Source organism: Doryrhamphus excisus, linkage group LG4 (genome assembly GCF_037039965.1).
Source record: "Doryrhamphus excisus strain RoL-2023G ecotype Guam linkage group LG4, RoL_Dexc_Guam_v1.1, whole genome shotgun sequence".
In the NCBI taxonomy this organism is placed as follows: domain Eukaryota; kingdom Metazoa; phylum Chordata; class Actinopteri; order Syngnathiformes; family Syngnathidae; genus Doryrhamphus; species Doryrhamphus excisus.
The window spans coordinates 773840-793275 of NC_136360.1; the positions used below are offsets into that span (position 1 = coordinate 773840).

The 19436-nt window shown below is 39.6% G+C and overlaps 1 protein-coding gene across 4 annotated transcripts in view; it reads left to right on the forward strand.

The window, feature by feature from the left end:
- Positions 1–18487, forward strand: part of csnk1g2b (casein kinase 1, gamma 2b) — a 44066-nt gene extending 25579 nt beyond the window's left edge. The window contains exons 4-12 of one of the 4 annotated variants that reach the window (XM_058072351.2): positions 4787–4935; positions 5309–5543; positions 8350–8435; positions 9535–9619; positions 9704–9849; positions 11408–11491; positions 12511–12612; positions 13297–13403; positions 17235–18487. In XM_058072351.2, the coding sequence (XP_057928334.1) occupies positions 4787–4935; positions 5309–5543; positions 8350–8435; positions 9535–9619; positions 9704–9849; positions 11408–11491; positions 12511–12612; positions 13297–13403; positions 17235–17289 (1049 nt within the window). In that variant the 3' untranslated portion in view covers positions 17290–18487. Of the gene's footprint in view, positions 1–4786; positions 4936–5308; positions 5544–8349; positions 8436–9534; positions 9620–9700; positions 9850–11407; positions 11492–12510; positions 12613–13296; positions 13404–17234 lie in introns of all 4 variants that reach the window. The other 3 variants (XM_058072350.2, XM_058072353.2, XM_058072352.2) reach the window with 3 other exon arrangements.
- Positions 18488–19436: the final 949 nt, after the last annotated feature.

The window sequence follows — 19436 nt, forward strand, 5'->3', positions numbered from 1 at the left end:
TGCGGGCCGCACTAACATTAAACTTTCATATCAAGGCGGGGGCCTCAAACTAGTGTCCTGCCGCGTGTTTGAGACCCCTGCTCTAGACATTAATATAACACCCCTATTGTCACCTTTACAGTAGTATTATCCAGGGATGTCTGATAATTCCCTATGCGTGGGTTTTCTCCGGGTACTCCGGTTTCCTCCCACATTCCAAAAACATGCTAGGTTAATTGGCGACTCCAAATTGTCCATAGGTATGAATGTGAGTGTGAATGGTTGTTTGTCTATATGTGCCCTGTGATTGGCTGGCCACCAGTCCGGGGTGTACCCTGCCTCGTGAGGATAAGCGGTAGAAAATGAATGAATGAATTATTAATGGACAATATTCTTGATGCCACCCTTATTTTGTTTACACAATTACAGTGGCGGAGCAGTGCTCTTATTTTGAAGTCCGGAAGTGGATTGTGTGTTGAGAATGTCTAGCCAGGAACAAGAATAAACCTGCTTTCCATCCTAATTTGAATCAGAACTTGCACGACGACAGCAGGCGTGGTAAAACGCTTGTGTGCATTAACAAGCAGCACAACACAACGCGGTGTAAACACACCCATACAGCCTGAGGCACACACACACACACACACACACACACACACAGATGCGCCGGCCCACTCTGCTAAACTAAGCTAACCCCATTAGCATAAGAGAGGCGTTTCAAAGTTTTTTTCGACAAGTTTTGTTAGTGTTTCAGGTTGCCGTTTAGTTCAGGAGACGGAGGGCGGGCTTTGATGAGATTCCGCCATGATTGACTGGTCCGCCGGGGGAAATACTCACATACTAACAGTACTGTTAGCGAGGGAATACTGCATACAATAAATGCTATAAATAGCATTTTGCCAGGAACAAATGGTAGTGATGAATAATGTTAAGTGTTCTTAAAAAGTATGTACATTGTTCATGAATTAACTTACGGCAACTGAGCAGTTTAAACGGAAATATTACCTTTCCAGCTTCTCTAGCATTCGCTAACAATCTCTGGCCTCGGTGTGCACGAGCCTGGACATTGATCTTATTTCAGCTGGGGAGGACATCTCCAGAGCATTGGGCCTAATGGAAGTCACTTATCCTCGTCCTCCTGCTCTCTCCATAGTCTAAATGTTTAATATGCATTCACTCCCTTGTAGTCTTCCTCACTCCAGCCCGTCTTTTTTTTTTTTCTCTCTCGACCCCTCTCGTTGTGGACCCTCAACTCCTGACATTTGACTGTATGGCAACATTGTCTTCAGCTGCCATGATGCAGCCCGATAAGGCCTGCAGTGGATACAATAGGCTGAATTGTCTCACAATTATGGCAGCAGGGGCAGGGCACCACTGACAATGGGCTCGGAATAAAAGCCAAGTCCGTTCTTGAAATAAAAGATAATAATAATAATAATAATACATTTTATTTGTATAGCGCTTTTCAAAATACTCAAAGACACTTTACAGAAGAATGAAGTTGAATAAAGCAAGTAAACAGAAAAGAAGACACACCAAAATACAAAGTTTAAAGTCTGATGTGGATCCTGTACGGTATCATGTACCCAGAAAAAATTATTACGATTGATTCATGTTCCTGTTAAAGGTTAAATAACTGTTAATAGTTATCCTCCCTATCCGTGTGGAAGTGGTAAGTTTTTGGCTTTTTTTAAGTTTAAAGGAAATAACTTGAAGGCTACCGTTTAGGTCGCTAGCTCTCTAGTTTGCGAGTTAGCATGTGTCTCAAGACCCTGCAGTTGCGCAATATGTTGTAAATAAAAAGAGTATAAATGTGACTATAGTCGTGTTTTGTCATGTCTACAGGGCTCTAATAATGCTTTGTTCATTTTAATCTGAAAAAAAATAGTGGATACAATAGGCTGAATTGTCTCACAATTATGGCAGCATTCTTGAAATAAAAGATAATAATAATAATAATACATTTTATTTGTATAGCGTTTTTCCAAAATACTCCAAGACACTTTACAGAAGAATGAAGTTGAATAAAAGCAAGTAAACAGAAAAGAAGACACACCAAAATACAGTAAAGTCTCGTTATATCAATATCGGTTATAACGAATTACTGCTTATTACGATACTATTTTCATTTCCCGGCAAATTTCTAGTCTTTTATGATATAATTAGTTCAGTTAGTACGATACCCGGTTATTATGATAATCCGGTTACTACGATGCCCTTTTCATCTCCTGCCAGCCAATTTGGTCTGCTTATATCGATACAAAAGCAGCTTAAATCAATCTTTGCTTAAGGATTTCAATACCAAAAAAGAACACGGCCAACGGCTGCTTCCAGTCAACTTTATTTTTCACACTTCCACCACCAGAGCGCAGCACACACACCGATTCCCGCACTTCCTGGTTCACAGGTCATGCTCAACCCATGCCCCACATAGCTGGCCAAACACATGCCTGCAACAGAAGAACCAACTGACATAGCATACACACCTATTCCAACGAAGACACAAGCGTACAAATACATGTATTTAATTGTGTTGTATTCAGATATCTTTTTATCGCTTGCAATAATCACTGTTTTTCATATGTACAGTTGGTTCTTCTGTTGCAGGCATGTGTTTGGCCAGCTATGTGGGGCGGGTTGAGCATGACCTGCGAACCAGGAAGTGCGGGAATCGGTGTGTGTGCTGCGCTCTGGTGGTGGAAGTGTGAAAAATAAAGTTGACTGGAAGCAGCCGTTGGCCGTGTTCTTTTTTGGTGTTGAAATCCTTAAGCAAAGATTGATTTAAGCTGCTCGACATTGTTCTATACTATAGAACAATGTCCAGTGCATTATTGCCCACTTTTAATGCAGTTCGGCGCAGGATCGGATATATCGACAGTCCGGTTATATCGATATTTTTTCCGACTCCCGACAATATCGATATAACGAGACTTTACTGTACAACATTCATTGGTTAATACACAGTTAAAACATGAGTAAAAGCGGGGCGGGGCACAGCAGTCAGATATAAAAAGTTAGACATTAAAAACAGATTTAAAGAGGTGGGATTTGAGTTGTTTTTTGAAGTTGGGAAGATCAGAATGAGGCAAAGAGATGTACTAAAATGACCTGGATTTGTATATGAATAAATACAGAGTATCCCACGGGAGAGTCAAGCTTTTATTTTGATGTCTTCTTTTTATGACACATTGCTTGTCCGCGTTGTCCACTCATCTTAGTGCTGGTGTAACGTGTGGTAGGTCCTCACATTCACCAGCCCAAGGTACAGAGACTGCTCTTTTCCTTTTGTGATGACGACGCTTTGAATGCCCTCTAGATTTGGGCCAAGCTTTGATGAGTCAGCCTCCCACTGACCTTTTATCACTGCCTCGTGTGTCACAGGCTTCATTACCTGGAAAATCCTAGAGACTCAAAGGCAGCAGACATGGGGCTGCCTTTTTTTCCCCCCCTTCATGTAATGTGACTGACATGGAGGAATCACCAAGTAATAAAAGATGACAGGGAGTTATTTTTGCTATATAAATCTTTGGCCTGTTTTTTTTGTTTTTTTTGCAGACATGACATTTTTTTTTTTTTGCTTTTTGTTACTTCCACAATGCCTCATGGTGTAATGAGTCCGTGTCAACTGGTTTTATTCAAACTTGTAATAAGAATAACAATTTAAAGGACACAATTTTAATACCGGCAACACGGCGGACGAGAGGTTAGCGTGCAGGCCACACAGCTAGGAGAACTGAGTTCGAGTCCACCATCAGCCAAAAACATGCTAGGTTAATTGGCGACTCCAAATTGTCCATGGGTATGAATGTGAGTGTGAATGGTTGTTTGTCTTAATGTGCCCTGTGATTGGCTGGCCACCAGTCCAGGGTGTACCCCGCCTCTCTTACCCGAAGACAGCTGGGATAGCCTCCAGCCCCCATGCGACCCTCGTGAGGATAAGCGGTAGAAAATTAATTCATTCATTCATTAAATTAAAAGAAAATAAAATAATTAAAAATAAATTCAAAATAAATTCAAAAATAAATTGAAAAATAAATTAAAATAAATTGAAAAAATTACAATAAATTTCAAATAATTTTTTATAAATTTCAAATAAATTAATAAATTAAAACAAAGTATATTAGGTACTTAGGTACGAGGTGCATTATTAAAAAAAACAAAACCATAAACTGTATTATGGAAAGCAGGAAGTGAACAAATGCAACAGTTACTGATTGTAAAAGTACCAGATGGAGGGGTCAGATTGAAAAAGCTTTGCTTCTTCCTACTCCTTTTGGACATGTGGAACTGTGAACTGATTATGTGATGCATTCAATTGTAATCTGATGCATGTTCAAATGAAATAAAAGCATTACCATTACCATAAATCATGATGAGATTTCTCATTCAGAAAAAAAAGGTCTCATGGAAACAAAATCTCGTCTTGTCTCGTTCTCGTAGCCCCAGTCTTGTATCGTACCATCACCCAAACGGAGTGTCTGGTGACACCCTTAGTAATAAGTCATTTATAGCCAGCTAAAGAAGCTTCACACCGGTTGGTCAATCAATGGTAAAAGATCAGATTCACACGATCCTGCTGCCAGTGGGATTCATCCACATTCTTCAAAGTTCAAATACTTCACCTCATAATGGGTCCAGTGGTGTCAAGTAGCATAGTAATGTATCAGATATCAACGCTCTTCTGACCTTTCACTGGCGTTTTCTACTTTTTTGTTCCCACTTTAGTTACGAGTGTCCAAATTCAAGCACTCATCATTTTAAGTGATACAATTACAAACATTTATCACGTTTGTCCCGCTTTCCACAGAGGGAATTCCACAGGTGTACTACTTTGGTCCTTGCGGGAAATACAACGCTATGGTATTGGAGCTGCTGGGGCCTAGTCTAGAGGACCTGTTTGATCTCTGTGACCGCACCTTCTCCCTCAAGACCGTCCTGATGATAGCCATACAGCTGGTAAAGCCTGCATGTGTGCTGTGGGATGGGTTGGGATCTTTTTTCTGCTAATGAAAGAGTCAACTAATTCATAAGCCAAAAATATGCAATGTGGGCCCTCGGAGTTATTTGGAAATGTTTGCTTTGAAAAAAAAAAAAATCTTTTGCAAAGACTAACGTGAGGTACGATCACTTGATAAGAGTTAGCAAGGTTAGCAGGTTAGGTTAGCATTTTTGATTGATGTCAAGTCAAATACAAAGGCAGATTGTTCGATCATCTTTTTGTAGATCTCTGTAAACATTTGAATTTAGTCAAGAAGTTTATGCAGCATCATTTTTTTGCACCGTATCACAGTTTCTGAAACGCTGACTCATCATTTGGCTCCTCTTCTAGATAACGCGGATGGAATATGTCCACACCAAGAGTCTGATATACAGAGACGTGAAGCCAGAAAACTTCTTAGTCGGGCGGCCAGGAAGCAAGAGGCAGCACACCATTCACATCATCGACTTTGGTCTGGCCAAAGAGTACATAGACCCCGAGACCAAAAAACACATCCCCTACCGGGAGCACAAGAGTCTGACTGGAACGGCACGCTACATGAGCATTAACACACACCTGGGAAAAGGTGAGCATGTGGTTTTGGCTGCTCTTTATATTTCCTCATGGAATGATCACATTTTTGGACCCTGCATTGCTATTATGTATATTGAGTCTACTCGTATGTCATTGGAAACTAAGACTACATAGTCCCTTCTTCACCAAATGATCAGGAACTCATAATACTTAGTTACACATATTATTAGCAGTAGGATTCACCATAGACACTATTTGGTTGATTATATTTATTGCATAATATTGTCAAAAAGCTGGTGGTGGGACATCTTTATAGGTTATCAAGGGCTGATACTGGCGCGCGGGGGCATGATACTGGGCCTGATACCAGACAAACCATGTGATGATCTTATTATCACGTACTATTTAATCATGAGCTTATTATCACGTACTATTGAATCAAAAGACCATTTTGTTTCCAGAAAATGTTCAGTTTATTACATGTATTATATGTAAACAGTGTAAACACAATAATTGCAAAAATATTTCAACAATAATATTTATATATTATTAATAAAATTATTAATTATTAATTTTAATAATTAATTAATATTAATTATTACTAAAAATTAAAATTATTATATTATTAATAATATATCAACAGTCTTATCTTATTAATGTCTGACAATTAAAGTTCCATTAATCAAGTTTGGGTTTTTTGCTGACTGGAGAAGCACTAGGCCAGGGGTAGGCAAACTACGGCCCGGGGGCCACATGCGGCCCACTAAGCGTTTGAATCCGTTGCTTTCTAACTTTTAACATACATGCTGGCAACATGACTTGCAAGTTGGATGTCTTATTCAGTCAAAAAATAAATAATAATAATTTTAAAAAAATTTCGTTTTAAATGTAAAATTCAAGTTTGTAGTTTGATGTGGTCTGATGTTTTAAAGCGTTTGAATCCGGCCCACCAGTTGCTTTCTAACTTTTAACATACGTACATGCTGGCAACATGACTTGCAAGTCGGATGTCTTCTTCAGTAAAAAAAAATAATAATAAAAATAAAAAAAATAAAAATATAAAATTAAAGTTTGTAGTTTGATGTGGTCTGATGTTTAAAATGCTCCGGAAAAAAGGGATATATGGAACATCTTTAAAACATATATCTAATAGTCTGACACTTTTACAGATAAAATTATACAAATAAGTAAATTAATTAAATAAAAAATATATAATATAATCAGTATATATAATATAATTAATAATAATATAATTATAATATATATAGATGAAATATAATATATAATGTAATAAATAAATTTGACAACTAATTCAAGGTGGACTGTTAGAATTATAAGCAAATACAAATATATATATAAATATACATATGTACAAATATAATATATTAAATATAATAGATATAATATAATATATAGAATATAATTAATAATTGATAATAATATATATATTAAATATATAATAAATAAATGAAATTAGACAAATAATTCAAGGTGGACTGTTGGAATTATAAGTGTAAAATAGTGTGTGTGTTATAAAAAATATATATTCTGGCCCCCCGCACAGTTTTGTTAACTCAGTGCGGCCCACGAGTCCAAAAGTTTGCCCACCCCTACACTAGGCACTAAGCACTCGTGAGCTGTTCTCTGATTGGTTGTTTCACGGGCACGATACCAGAGTGGACAGCTACGGGGGGCTGATACTGGACATGGTTAAACTCTATATTTTATCAGTATCACTGCCCTGGGCTTTGACACAGTATCATTCATGGGCGCTTTCTAGGGTACAGGGCCAATTCATAATGTAGTATGTGATAATATAATGTATATTTAGTCTTACATAAACACAATACCCAGGTCAGAGCATTATTACAGTCGTCGTCCTGTGAGGGGCGGAAGTGTCCTTTTGTCATTCCTCTGAAATATTGCACAGAAACACAACAAATGCATGAGTGCAGTCTCAGATTATATTCCCTGATTCATGACAATATACAGCGGAACCTTGGTTAGCATCGTTAATCTGTTCCAGAAGGTCCGTGTTAACCAAAACCATTTGCCTTAAGAAATAAATCCAATTAATTCGTTTCAGAAAGCCAAAAATGTTAACACATTTTTATATATTTATTTTTATAGTTATATAATTTTTTCTATAATATCTATATGATATATAATAATTTATATAAAAATATAATTCTATAATTTTTAGTTTTACATGCAGAAACCAATTGAAAGTGTATATAAATACACGCTTATGAATGAAAGGGATAAATGAACACGTAAGAGTACCTCCGTTGAAGACTTGATTGTTGCCAAATACACGATGTGGCAGCGAGATCAACACAGACACCACCTTCGTGTTTTGCCATGAGTCATTTCTCGCATTCGGTCGTGTTTCTCACCTCAAGTGTCTGCTTTTCTATTCATCACGGCTACAAAACAAAGCCAAAGAAATACATTCAACCAAATAGCATACTCAAATAGCCTATTAGCCGTTAGCTAACACTTAGCGAGAGTAACATTAGCACAATGAAATGTTAACGATGCAACATTTAAGAAGTTATTTGAATCATCTAGGCAGCTGCTGTTGAAATGCGCGTATATTTATGTCTCTGTGTGGGTGATAAAAGGTACCAGGTAATAATTCAAACATTATATTAATGTCAAACAAGCCAGCTGGATGAAAATATGAATAAAAGTCATCAAACGTTCCACTGCATCTGGCTCGGATGAGGCGCTCCAGCGAATTAGCTTAAATTCGGTCCTAGTTCTCTGCTACGATTGTGTTAGTTTGTCGTTTTCCTTCCCAACGCTGATTATTTTTTTACCCAACTCCTTGATTTTCTCTCTGTTGTCAATTTCAGAACAAAGTAGGCGGGATGATTTGGAGGCCTTGGGTCACATGTTCATGTACTTCCTCCGAGGTAGCCTTCCTTGGCAGGGCTTAAAGGTAAAGTGCTGACATTTCTTTCTTATCATCACCATCTTAGCTTTGCTGTTTACCTTTTGCCACGATCTGGTTGACCTTGGGAAAACAACACCGTCCTCTCACACATGACACATTCAAGGTCTCCTTGTTTGTTGTATTTTTGGAACCTGAAACATAAGAGACGACAGACGGAAGAAAACACCTTCAACTAACTCCTTGCTGCCTCACATGAACAAAAACAGGCTGGTTTCTAAGTGCAATTGGAAAAGAATATTGACAAAAAATTGTTGTTGTCTCATGATTTATCTGATTTATCCGACGGTTGAGTGTCCCTGTTGCAAATAATAAGAGTGGAGTGAGACATCTGAGCATTTGTTATGTGGGAGGGAGTCTGCGGTAAGATGGATGTGAGGGATGGATGACTGTGGGGGATGTTGCATGCCTCGGGCCAAACAAGAGTTTTCATCAGTATGCAACATGGCAGCCAGCATAAAATACAATGACAGAGTACAGTGACCACTTCTGGAACTCACCGTGTCTACGCTCGTCTTGTCTTGGTTACGCTTTGGCTCATAACACGCACAAAAGAATTCTGGGTAAACATGTATCCTTGTCCTGTTTTCACACTGACTCAACATGTTCCTACAATGTACACAGGTGATTGGGTTCATAACGTTTACACCAGGGGGTCTCAAACACGCGGCCCGTGGGCCAAATGTGGCCCGCAGGACACTAGTTTGAGGCCCCCGCCTTGATATGAAAGTGTAATGTTAGTGCGGTATCAGTGGTATCATGTACCCAGAAAAAATTATTACATTCATGTTAAAGGTTAAATAACTTAATAGTTATCCTCCCTATCCGTGTGGAAGTGGTACGTTTTTGGCTATTTAAGTTGAAAGGAAATAACTTGAAGGCTACCGTTTAGGTCGCTAGCTCTCTCGCTTGCGAGTTAGCGTGTGTCTCAAGACCCCTGGCTTGAACTTATTAGGCTTTCCTGGAATAATTTCACAACCTCAATCTGTGTCATAACGAAAGAATAAAATAACTAACCAGACACCAAGTGTGTTTACACTGACTCCAGTCACGTTGCTAATGATGCATCATCTGTATTTCCTTCCAGGCGGAAACTTTGAAGGAGAGGTATCAGAAAATCGGTGACACCAAACGAGCGACCCCCATTGAAGTGCTTTGTGAAAGCTTCCCCGGTCAGTACAATTGTTGAACTATTCCCATTCTGCATCGAAACATCTCGTTTTTTATTGCTAATAACTTCCCTTTGGATACAGAAGAGATGGCCACTTACCTGCGATATGTGAGGAGGCTGGATTTCTTTGAGAAGCCCGATTACGACTACTTGCGGAAGCTCTTCACCGATCTCTTTGACAGAAACGGCTATGTCTTTGACTATGAATATGACTGGGTCGGCAAATCCCTGGTGAGTCTCCTTGAAATCATTTAGGGGAATTTCGCCTGGGGGGGTGCGTTTGTTGTTGAAGTGACAGTAATCCCCCGTCACTTTGCGCTTAGAATTTTGCGGCTTCACTCTGTCATGGTTTTAAAAAAAAATATATATATATGAATTAATAAATCATGCTGTTTTGTGGTTACTATAATAACTATAAAAGCAATCTTCACTCGCTAAATGTACTGCAAAAAAGGTCAGTAAGGATAATACATAATGCCGCCTACAGAAAACATACTAACTCCTTATTTCTAAAATCACAAAAACTTGCTGATCATCTTCAAACAGCTAAAATAATGCATAAGGCTAAAAATAACCAAAATAAAAATAACCAATTAGCTAAAAATGTCATCCAATACTTCTCTACAAGAGAGGAGAAACATGATCTCAGGGAAGAAGTACATTTGAAACACTTCTATGCTAGGACTACGTTATGCTAGCCATAGCATTTCAGTATGTGGAATCAAACTATGGAATGGATTGAGTAAGGAAATCAAACAATGCACAACGATGAGCCAATTCAAGAAACAATACAAGCAGTTGATGTTTGCTAAATACAAGGATGAAGAGTCTTGAACCAGTCATGATGTGCTATATATATCACTATATTGACACGCACTATGGTACCCATTATGTCATTGGATGCTCATTATAAAAAAAAAACAAAAAAAAAACCTTAAACTGTATTATGGAAAGCAGGAAGTGAACAAATGTAACAGTTACTGATTGTAAAAGTACCAGATGATGTCATTGGATGGTCATATCACCTCCTACTTTGGTACGGGACAAAAAATAAAAATTAAAAAATGTAAAAACTAAGAAAAAAAATTAAGAAAATAAATTAATAAATACAATAAATTTGCTAAATACAATGATGAAGAGTCTTGAACCAGTCATGATGTGCTATATATATCACTATATTGACACTTACTATGGTACCCACTATGTCATTGGATGCTCATTATAAAAAAACAAAACAAAAAAAAAAACCTTAAACTGTATTATGGAAAGCAGGAAGTGAACAAATGTAACAGTTACTGATTGTAAAAGTACCAGATTATGTCATTGGATGGTCATATCACCTCCTACTTTGGTACGGGACAAAAAATAAAAAATGTAAAAAAAAAAATTAAAAACAAACAAAAAAAGGAATAAAATAAATTAATAAATAAAATAAATTAGTGCTATATATATCTCACTATATTGACGCTTACTATGGTACCCATTATGTCATTGGATGCTCATATCACCTCATACTTTGGTACGAGGTACATTATTTTAAAAAAAAAAACCTTAAACTCTATTATGGAAAGCAGGAAGTGAACAAATGTAACAGTTACTGATTGTAAAAGTACCAGATGGAGGGGTAGGATTTAATAAGCTTTGCTTCTTCCTACTCCTTTTGGACATGTGGAACTGGGAACTGATTATGTGATGCATTCAATTGTAATCTGATGCATGTTCAAAATGAAATAAAACCATTACCATTATATTATATTATATCTGTATTTGAAATTCCTTGTTTTTGCAGCCTACGCCCATAGGCCCCATCCCCAGTGATGCGCCCCTGCAGCCCAGCAGCAGGGACAAAGCACAACAGCAGACCAAAAACCAGGTGAGGTTTAGCTATATATTGCATAACCTGTCAATCTGCCACCTGACTGACTGACTGACTGACTGACCAACCAACCCAGTCATTCAAGTTCCTCCGCCTTGAGTTGTTCTTTATTGTATCCAACTCTAAGCAACTTCCTGGAGAAAAGGGCTGCCATTTTCCACTCACACACACACACATATATATATATTCACACCCAGAGTCTTAGTCGTGATGTTATTTGTTCCAATGTGAGACAGCAGCGTAAATTTACCTGCACAGTCACGGCTGTGACTTTGCTGCAGCAGCTGTGGGGGAAAAAAAAAAAAAAAAAAAAAGCACAGTTTGGGTGACGCCATTATCATTGCACAACCTGCATTGTTCAATACCAGTAATGACAATACATGCGTTACATGGTATAATCCAGTCACTTTTTACCATCATTTCTGATTACATGAGCATATTTGTCATTAAACTTGGTAAGTCTTACTCATTGTGTCCATGAACGCCACACCAGGGTGTTTCCATTTAAGGTTTTATGATTGGCTTCTACTGTCGACTCCACTTTTTATTTTTTTATTGCTCTCCATTAAACATTGCAACCTTTCCACTACCATGCACATTGCCCATGACCTTTTTATACTCTCCAACGATACAATAGTACTAGGTTAAGGGGGAAGTACTTCAGGTGTTTGAGTATTTGGTGCTGGCGAGAGGTGATCAAGGCCTTTTTTTTTTTCTTTTACTCCTGCATGACTTGTAAGTGTGTTGATCTGTGCTTCATATGAATTTTTGCTTCCCTTTTCTCCTTTATTAACATAGTTATGTCTTAACAAGCCTGCTTCTGCTTGGGAGATGTCTTCTTGTAATTGTTTTTGTTTCTTTGTTTTTCTTTGTTTGTTTCGACTCACCCGCCCTCCCTTCTCTCCCTCACATTTGGACCCACCCCCACCCCCGGCCCCACCACATTGCTACCCCCTTTACCACCACCACCACCACCACCACCTTCGTCCTCAACCTTTTTTCGCTATTGCATCAAGTCGCCTGAACCCAAAGGAAGTGAGTCTCAGCCCACTCCCGTGACCAATAAGGAGACTTTGGGGTCGCACCTTACAGCTGAGCGGCTGGGGGGCTCTGTTCAGGTACTGCTGCTGCTGCTGCTGCTGCTACTGCTGCCACTGCTGCCGCTGCTCAGATGGCTACTGCATGATGAAGCTGTATGTTTTTCTGTCTGTGTCACATTGCCTGCGCTCGATCCCAAACCCTCTGCTGTGTGTTTTGACTCCTCGTGTGTGTGTGTGTGTGTGTGTGTGTGTCAGTTCTGTTTTGCTCTCACAGCAGCAATCGCTTCATCTGCTAAATAGCCTGTTACGTGAAAGGCCGTGCAGAGAAAACATCTAGCAGCAACTGTCATGACATCATTTAAAAAAAAAAAAAAGGTTAGCTAAATATAAGAACTGTGTACATGATGTGTACATTTACCTCTCAGTGCCATCCTAAATTCCATTGCCATGCCCCCCCCACATGTGCTTTGAATATGGCTACTTGTCTGGATCCTTAAAGGAGAAGCCTCCATTGTGAATGCTGCAACTCAATTCCGCCACCCAGTGTTTGACAAGCAGCACTGCAGCTTTTAACCGCTTCTATGAAGTTGCTTTAGTTGGAGCTCTCCCCCCCCCCGTGTTATTATTACACAAGCTGATAATACACTCAAAGATGGCTGGCCAAACAAACCAAATATATACGTTTATAACCCCCCCGACCCGCCGCATTGTCATACCGCATCAATGGTGTCTCTTTTTGGTGTCTTTTGTGTGCTTACGCAGGTGATGAGCTCAACAAATGGCGAGCTGAACACTGATGATCCCACAGCTGGACACTCCAACGCTCCCATCACCGCTCCCACCGAGGTTGAAGTGGCCGACGAAACCAAGTAAGATTGAAATCCATGTCTGGGTCCTGAAAACATTATCTTAGTTTGTTGTCATAAATAGCATTATACATGTACATTGTACTTGTTTATTATTATTTTTTAAGTATTTGGACAAATATTGATATATTATGGACATTTAATATTCTTCAAGCTTGTATGAGCAGGAACTATGCATGGTTGATGCAGTGCTTTTTCTGCTCATTCATCTAGAACACTGACATCCTGCACTCATGATACCAAAAAGAAGACATTTCTCTACAATTATATATTTGTTTCAAGCTATGTGACTGTTTAGTCCTAATATTTTCACATCTTCACATGCAGTAACTCGTCATTTCTGCAGATATATTATCTTTTCATACATAAGAAAGACACTCGATTTCACAATGCAATGTAGTCTGAGTACAGCTGTCCCCTCAAAATAGCTCGGGTGCCAAGTTTCCAGTAACCAGTATGGGAGCGCGTGACGGCGATAATACCAAATTTAGCCCACCTGCTCCCCATTCATACGCTGCAATCTGTTTGCAGGTAATTCTCCAAAAAATACAATTTTTAAATTAAAAAAAAAAAACAAATATTGAAGGAGGTGGGGGTCACTTTGACGTGTATTAAAGATGCTAGAAACCAATCCACAAGTGTAGGTCAGTATATTGTACCAAAATATATATAAGCGTTGTATTACAGGCAACATTAGTGTAATATCTAATAATAACTAGTATTTTTAGTATTTTAAGTCACGGGCCGATTTTTTTAGGAATGTGAAAAGTGTTTGATCAGCGTTAAAAGTTGCAGTAGTGGTGTGTCAGTCATGAACGAATGGGTCAAAAGAACTGGTTCTTTTTGTGAACGGAATGAACAACGTCGCGAGTGGTGTGTCGGTCATGAACGAACGGGTCAAAAGAACTGGTTCTTTTTTGTGAACGGAATGAACAAGGTCACTAGTGGTGTGTCGGTCATGAACGAACAAGTCAAAAGAACTAGTTCTTTTTTGTGAATGGAATGAACAAGGTCACTAGTGGTGTGTCGGTCATGAATGGGTCAAAATAACTAGTTCTTTGTGAACGGAATGAACGAGGTCACTAGTGGTGTGTCGGTCATGAACGAATGGGTCAAAAGAACTGGTTCTTTCTTGTGAACGGAGTGAACGGCGTCGCGAGTGGTGTGTCGGTCATGAACGAACGGGTCAAAAGAACTGGTTCCTTTTTGTGAACGGAATGAACGAGGTCACTAGTGGTGTGTCGGTCATGAACGAACAAGTCAAAAGAACTGGTTATTTTTTGTGAACGGAATGAACGAGGTCACTAGTGGTGTGTCAGTCATGAACGAATGGGTCAAAAGAACTGGTTCTTTTTTGTGAACGGAATGAATGACGTCGCGAGTGGTGTGTCGGTCATGAACGAACAAGTCAAAAGAACTAGTTATTTTTTGTGAATGGAATGAACAAGGTCACTAGTGGTGTGTCGATCATGAACGAACAGTTCAAAAGAACTAGTTATTTTTTGTGAACGGAATGAACGAGGTCACTAGTGGTGTGTCAGTCATGAACGAACAGGTTCTGGTGTCTCGGCCATGAACGAACAGTCAAAAGAACTAGTTCTTTTTTGTGAACAGAATGAACGAGGTCACTAGTGGTGTGTCGGTCGTGAACAAACGGGTCAAAAGTACTAGTTCTTTTTTGGTGAACGGAATGAACGACGTCACCGCCTCTAAAATACCCGTTCAGTCCGTTCATTTGCAAATGCTTTTTTTTGATTGGCTGGAGAGTCAGTTCACCATTCCTTTTGCAGGGCGGGACTATCTGCATGCTGGCCTGTCTTATCCTATCGTCGAGCCTCGCTCTGTGGGTGGGTGGGGTCACACCACTGGTGACCTCGTTCATTCCGTTCCAAAAAAAGAGAGAACTAGTTCTTTTGACCTGTTCGTTCATGACTGACACACCACTAGTTCTTTTGACCCGTTCGTTCATGACTGACACACCACTCGTGACCTCGTTCATTCCGTTCAAAAATAAAAGAGAACTAGTTCTTTTGACCTGTTCGTTTATGACTGACACACCACTAGTTCTTTTGACCCGTTCGTTTATGACTGACACACCACTAGTTCTTTTGACCCATTCGTTCATGACCGACACACCACTAGTGACCTAATTCGTTCCGTTCACAAAAAAAACGAGTTCTTTTAACTTGTTCATTCATGACTGACACACCGCTAGTTCTTTTGACCCGTTCGTTCATGACCGACACACCACTAGTGACCTTGTTCCTTCCGTTCACAAAAAAAAGAGTTCTTTTAACCTGTTCATTCATGACTGACACACCGCTAGCTCTGTTGACCTGTTCGTTCATGACCGACACACCACTAGCGACCTCGTTCATTCCGTTCATAAAAAAAAGAACTAGTTCTTTTGACCCGTTCGTTTATGACTGACACACCACTAGTTCTTTTGACCCGTTCGTTTATGACTGACACACCACTAGTTCTTTTGACCCGTTCGTTTATGACCGACACACCACTAGTGACCTAATTCGTTCCGTTCACAAAAAAAACGAGTTCTTTTAACCTGTTCATTCATGACTGACACACCGCTAGTTCTTTTGACCCGTTCGTTCATGACCGACACACCACTAGTGACCTCGTTCATTCCGTTCATAAAAAAAAGAACTAGTTCTTTTGACCCGTTCGTTTATGACTGACACACCACTAGTTCTTTTGACCCGTTCGTTTATGACCGACACACCACTAGTTCTTTTGACCTGTTCGTCTATGACCGACACACCACTAGTTCTTTTGACCTGTTCGTCTATGATCGACACACCACTAGTTCTTTTGACCTGTTCGTCTATGATCGACACACCACTAGTTCTTTTGACCCATTCGTTCATGACCGACACACCACTAGTGACCTCGTTCATTCCGTTCATAAAAAAAAGAACTAGTTCTTTTGACCTGTTCGTTTATGACTGACACACCACTAGTTCTTTTGACCCGTTTGTTTATGACTGACACACCACTAGTTCTTTTGACCCGTTCGTTACTGACCGACACACCACTAATTCTTTTGACCCATTCGTTCATGACCGACACACCACTAGTGACCTCGTTCATAAAAAAAGAACTAGTTCTTTTGACCTGTTCGTTTATGACTGACACACCACTAGTTCTTTTGACCCGTTCGTTTATGACTGACACACCACTAGTTCTTTTGACCCGTTCGTTCATGACCGACACACCACTAGTTCTTTTGACCCGTTCGTTCATGACCGACACACCACTAGTTCTTTTGACCCGTTCGTTCATGACCGACACACCGCTTGTCATCACGTGTTGTTGCGCTGCTGTTGCGTCGCACCGAACATCAACACGAGTGAACAGACTTACTCGACACGGCTGACCGAAATGAACGGATCTTTTACTGAATGAACCGGAATGATCCATCGTTCTCATCTGGTTCAAAAAAAAAAGTGTTGGTGATTCCCAGTTGCCTCTGTGCATTGTCAACACAGTCGCCTCGGAATCCCGACCTTCTTATCCACCCCAATTGAAATACTACGTACATTGTGCGAAATTGGACATTACGTTGCGCGGGGGGGGGGGGGGGGATTTTCTCCAGCAGGTTGATTCGTGTCCGTTATTCCCTCAGTTGTTTCATTGTCTATTGAAGCAATGCGATACTAATCACTGCAGTCCTGATGGGCTGACATTACTTGTGGCTAAAGCTAAAGCTATTCATCACTTTTTTACTTTTCATAATGAAATACTCTTGTTGATCTTTTTTTTTTACCCCCAGGCAGTGTTTCTACAAGCATGTGTGGTGTTTTTATTTTTTTGCAGGTGCTGTTGTTTCTTTAAAAGGAGAAAGAGGAAAGCCCTCCAGAGGCACAAGTGAAAGAAGAGATTGGAGAGAACTTGAAACCTTGTTGTCACTGTCAAGTTTTAAATGGAAGCAACTACACAGACACCCCCCCCCCTCACCCCCACCACCACCACCTCCTCTGCCTCCCTGTCTGCCACCCCCACCCTCCCGTCCCCACTCTTAAGTCCCTCCCTCCCCCATTTTGCTTCTCTCTCTTTCTCGTTGTCAGTGCTCCCTGGCTACTGGCGTGTTAAAGGAACGTTGCGGTCATACCGACTCACAACAGACTCTGATTCCTTTTAATCGGCGCAAAAATAAACTTGCATTACACGGGGAGGGGGGGAGGGAAGGGGGGGGCTTGAGAAAAAGTTTTAAAAAGCTGTAACAATGAAACTCGAATACTGTGGCGTGAATATGAAAAAAAAAAAAAGATACTGTTTGAAACAGTTGTTGTATTCTAGATTCCATAAAGAAGGTTTGTTGTTCCAACAGTCGGGAAACCATCGGAATTCTGCTCCTTTAGGAAATTGTTTATTATTGCTTTTTCCTTTTTCTTCTTCCTTTTGGTGTGTGTTTTTTTTTTGGGATCAAGTTAAAGAGAGGTGAATTATGCTGATGTTAAAATCCGAGCGACGCTTTTTCATCTATAACAGAATTTTTTGGAGGATTTTTATGTATTTTTTTTTTTTGTTTTTTTGTTTTTTTTTTTGTAATTGAATCCTCAGTTTTCAAAGTTGAAAATCCCCTGCATTGAAGAATTATTTTTATGTTGTAGTGTTCTGGAGTTCCACCCCCCCCCCCCCCCCCTTTTCTCGCTTCCTCTGGCTTTCTTTTTGTCTGTCAACGTGGACTTTGTAGCACAGTCACTGGCCTCAGGTACTGTGGAAGATTGAGAGAAACAGATATTAAGCTCTCTTTACTATTATTGCACTTTTTGGGGAAAAAAAAACAAACAAAAAAAAAAGCAGAAAACAATTACAGTGGAAACTTTAGGTTTGAAATTAACAATTCCGAAAAAACAAAAACTTTAATAAAGACTGATCTAGGAAGAGTCCTTCACGACGCTTATATCTGAGTAATGGCAAAAAAACAAAAAATGTTGATTTATGTGGGGGGGGGGGAAGATATGTCTTTCAACTTTTATTTCTTACATCAGAATAATTTACCAGGAAATCATAGTTTGTGCCTTTCTAAGTAAAATGTTTAAAGCTCAACGAGTGTCCCGCAATGACATTTCCAAATGTTTCATGGATTACTGTCTTGTGTGTGTGTGTGTGTATGTGTTCCGTGCTCACACTGAATCCCAAACAGCTCCGGTGCGGCCTTCCGGAAGCATTCCACAAGATTGAAAATCCCTGTTGTAGCCTCACATTAGCTCTGCGTGGTGCAGCTCCAGCCCCCCCCCAGACACCGGAGCTCCAACAGCATCTACCGGTAATCCGGGCTGGATTAGGACTAGAGCTGCACCGTAGGCAGTCAGTGTGAGCTCGGCGTAAATCTGCAGTGCAGAGGTGATCAAACCTTTTTTGAAAAATGACCCAACACGGAGATTTGCTAAGAAGTTATATATATATATATATATATATATATATATATATATATATCTCAAGAAAAAAAAAATGCATCTCAGATTTATGATATCAGGCAAAAAGCATAATATTAGGATTAAGTTTTGTTTGGACTCCTTTTCCCCCATTTTTGCATTTTTTTCCTCCCAAATATTGAAATAATTCAACTTTATTCTTAAATAATTTCCGTACATTTTCTACCTGTAATATTATGACTTGATTCCCAGAAAATTTTGACTTATTCCCAAATTTAATTTTCTAAGAATTACACCTTTTATATTGTTTTGTTTGTTTTTCATAACATTACGACTTTGTGTACACGTGTATATATATGTATATATATATGTATATATATATATATATATATGTGTGTGTGTATATTTCATTCATTCATTTTCTACCACTTTTCCTCACAAGGGTCGCGGGGGGTGCTGGAGCCTATACCAGCTGTCTGTGTTAGCGCACAGGCCACACACCAAAGTTCGATTCCACCCTCGGCCATCTCTGTATGGAGTTTGCATGTTCTCCCCGTGCATGCGTGGGTTTTCTCCGGGTACTCCGGGTAATCATCTTTGATTCCAAAATCAAGTCTATCCCAGCTGTCATCAGGCG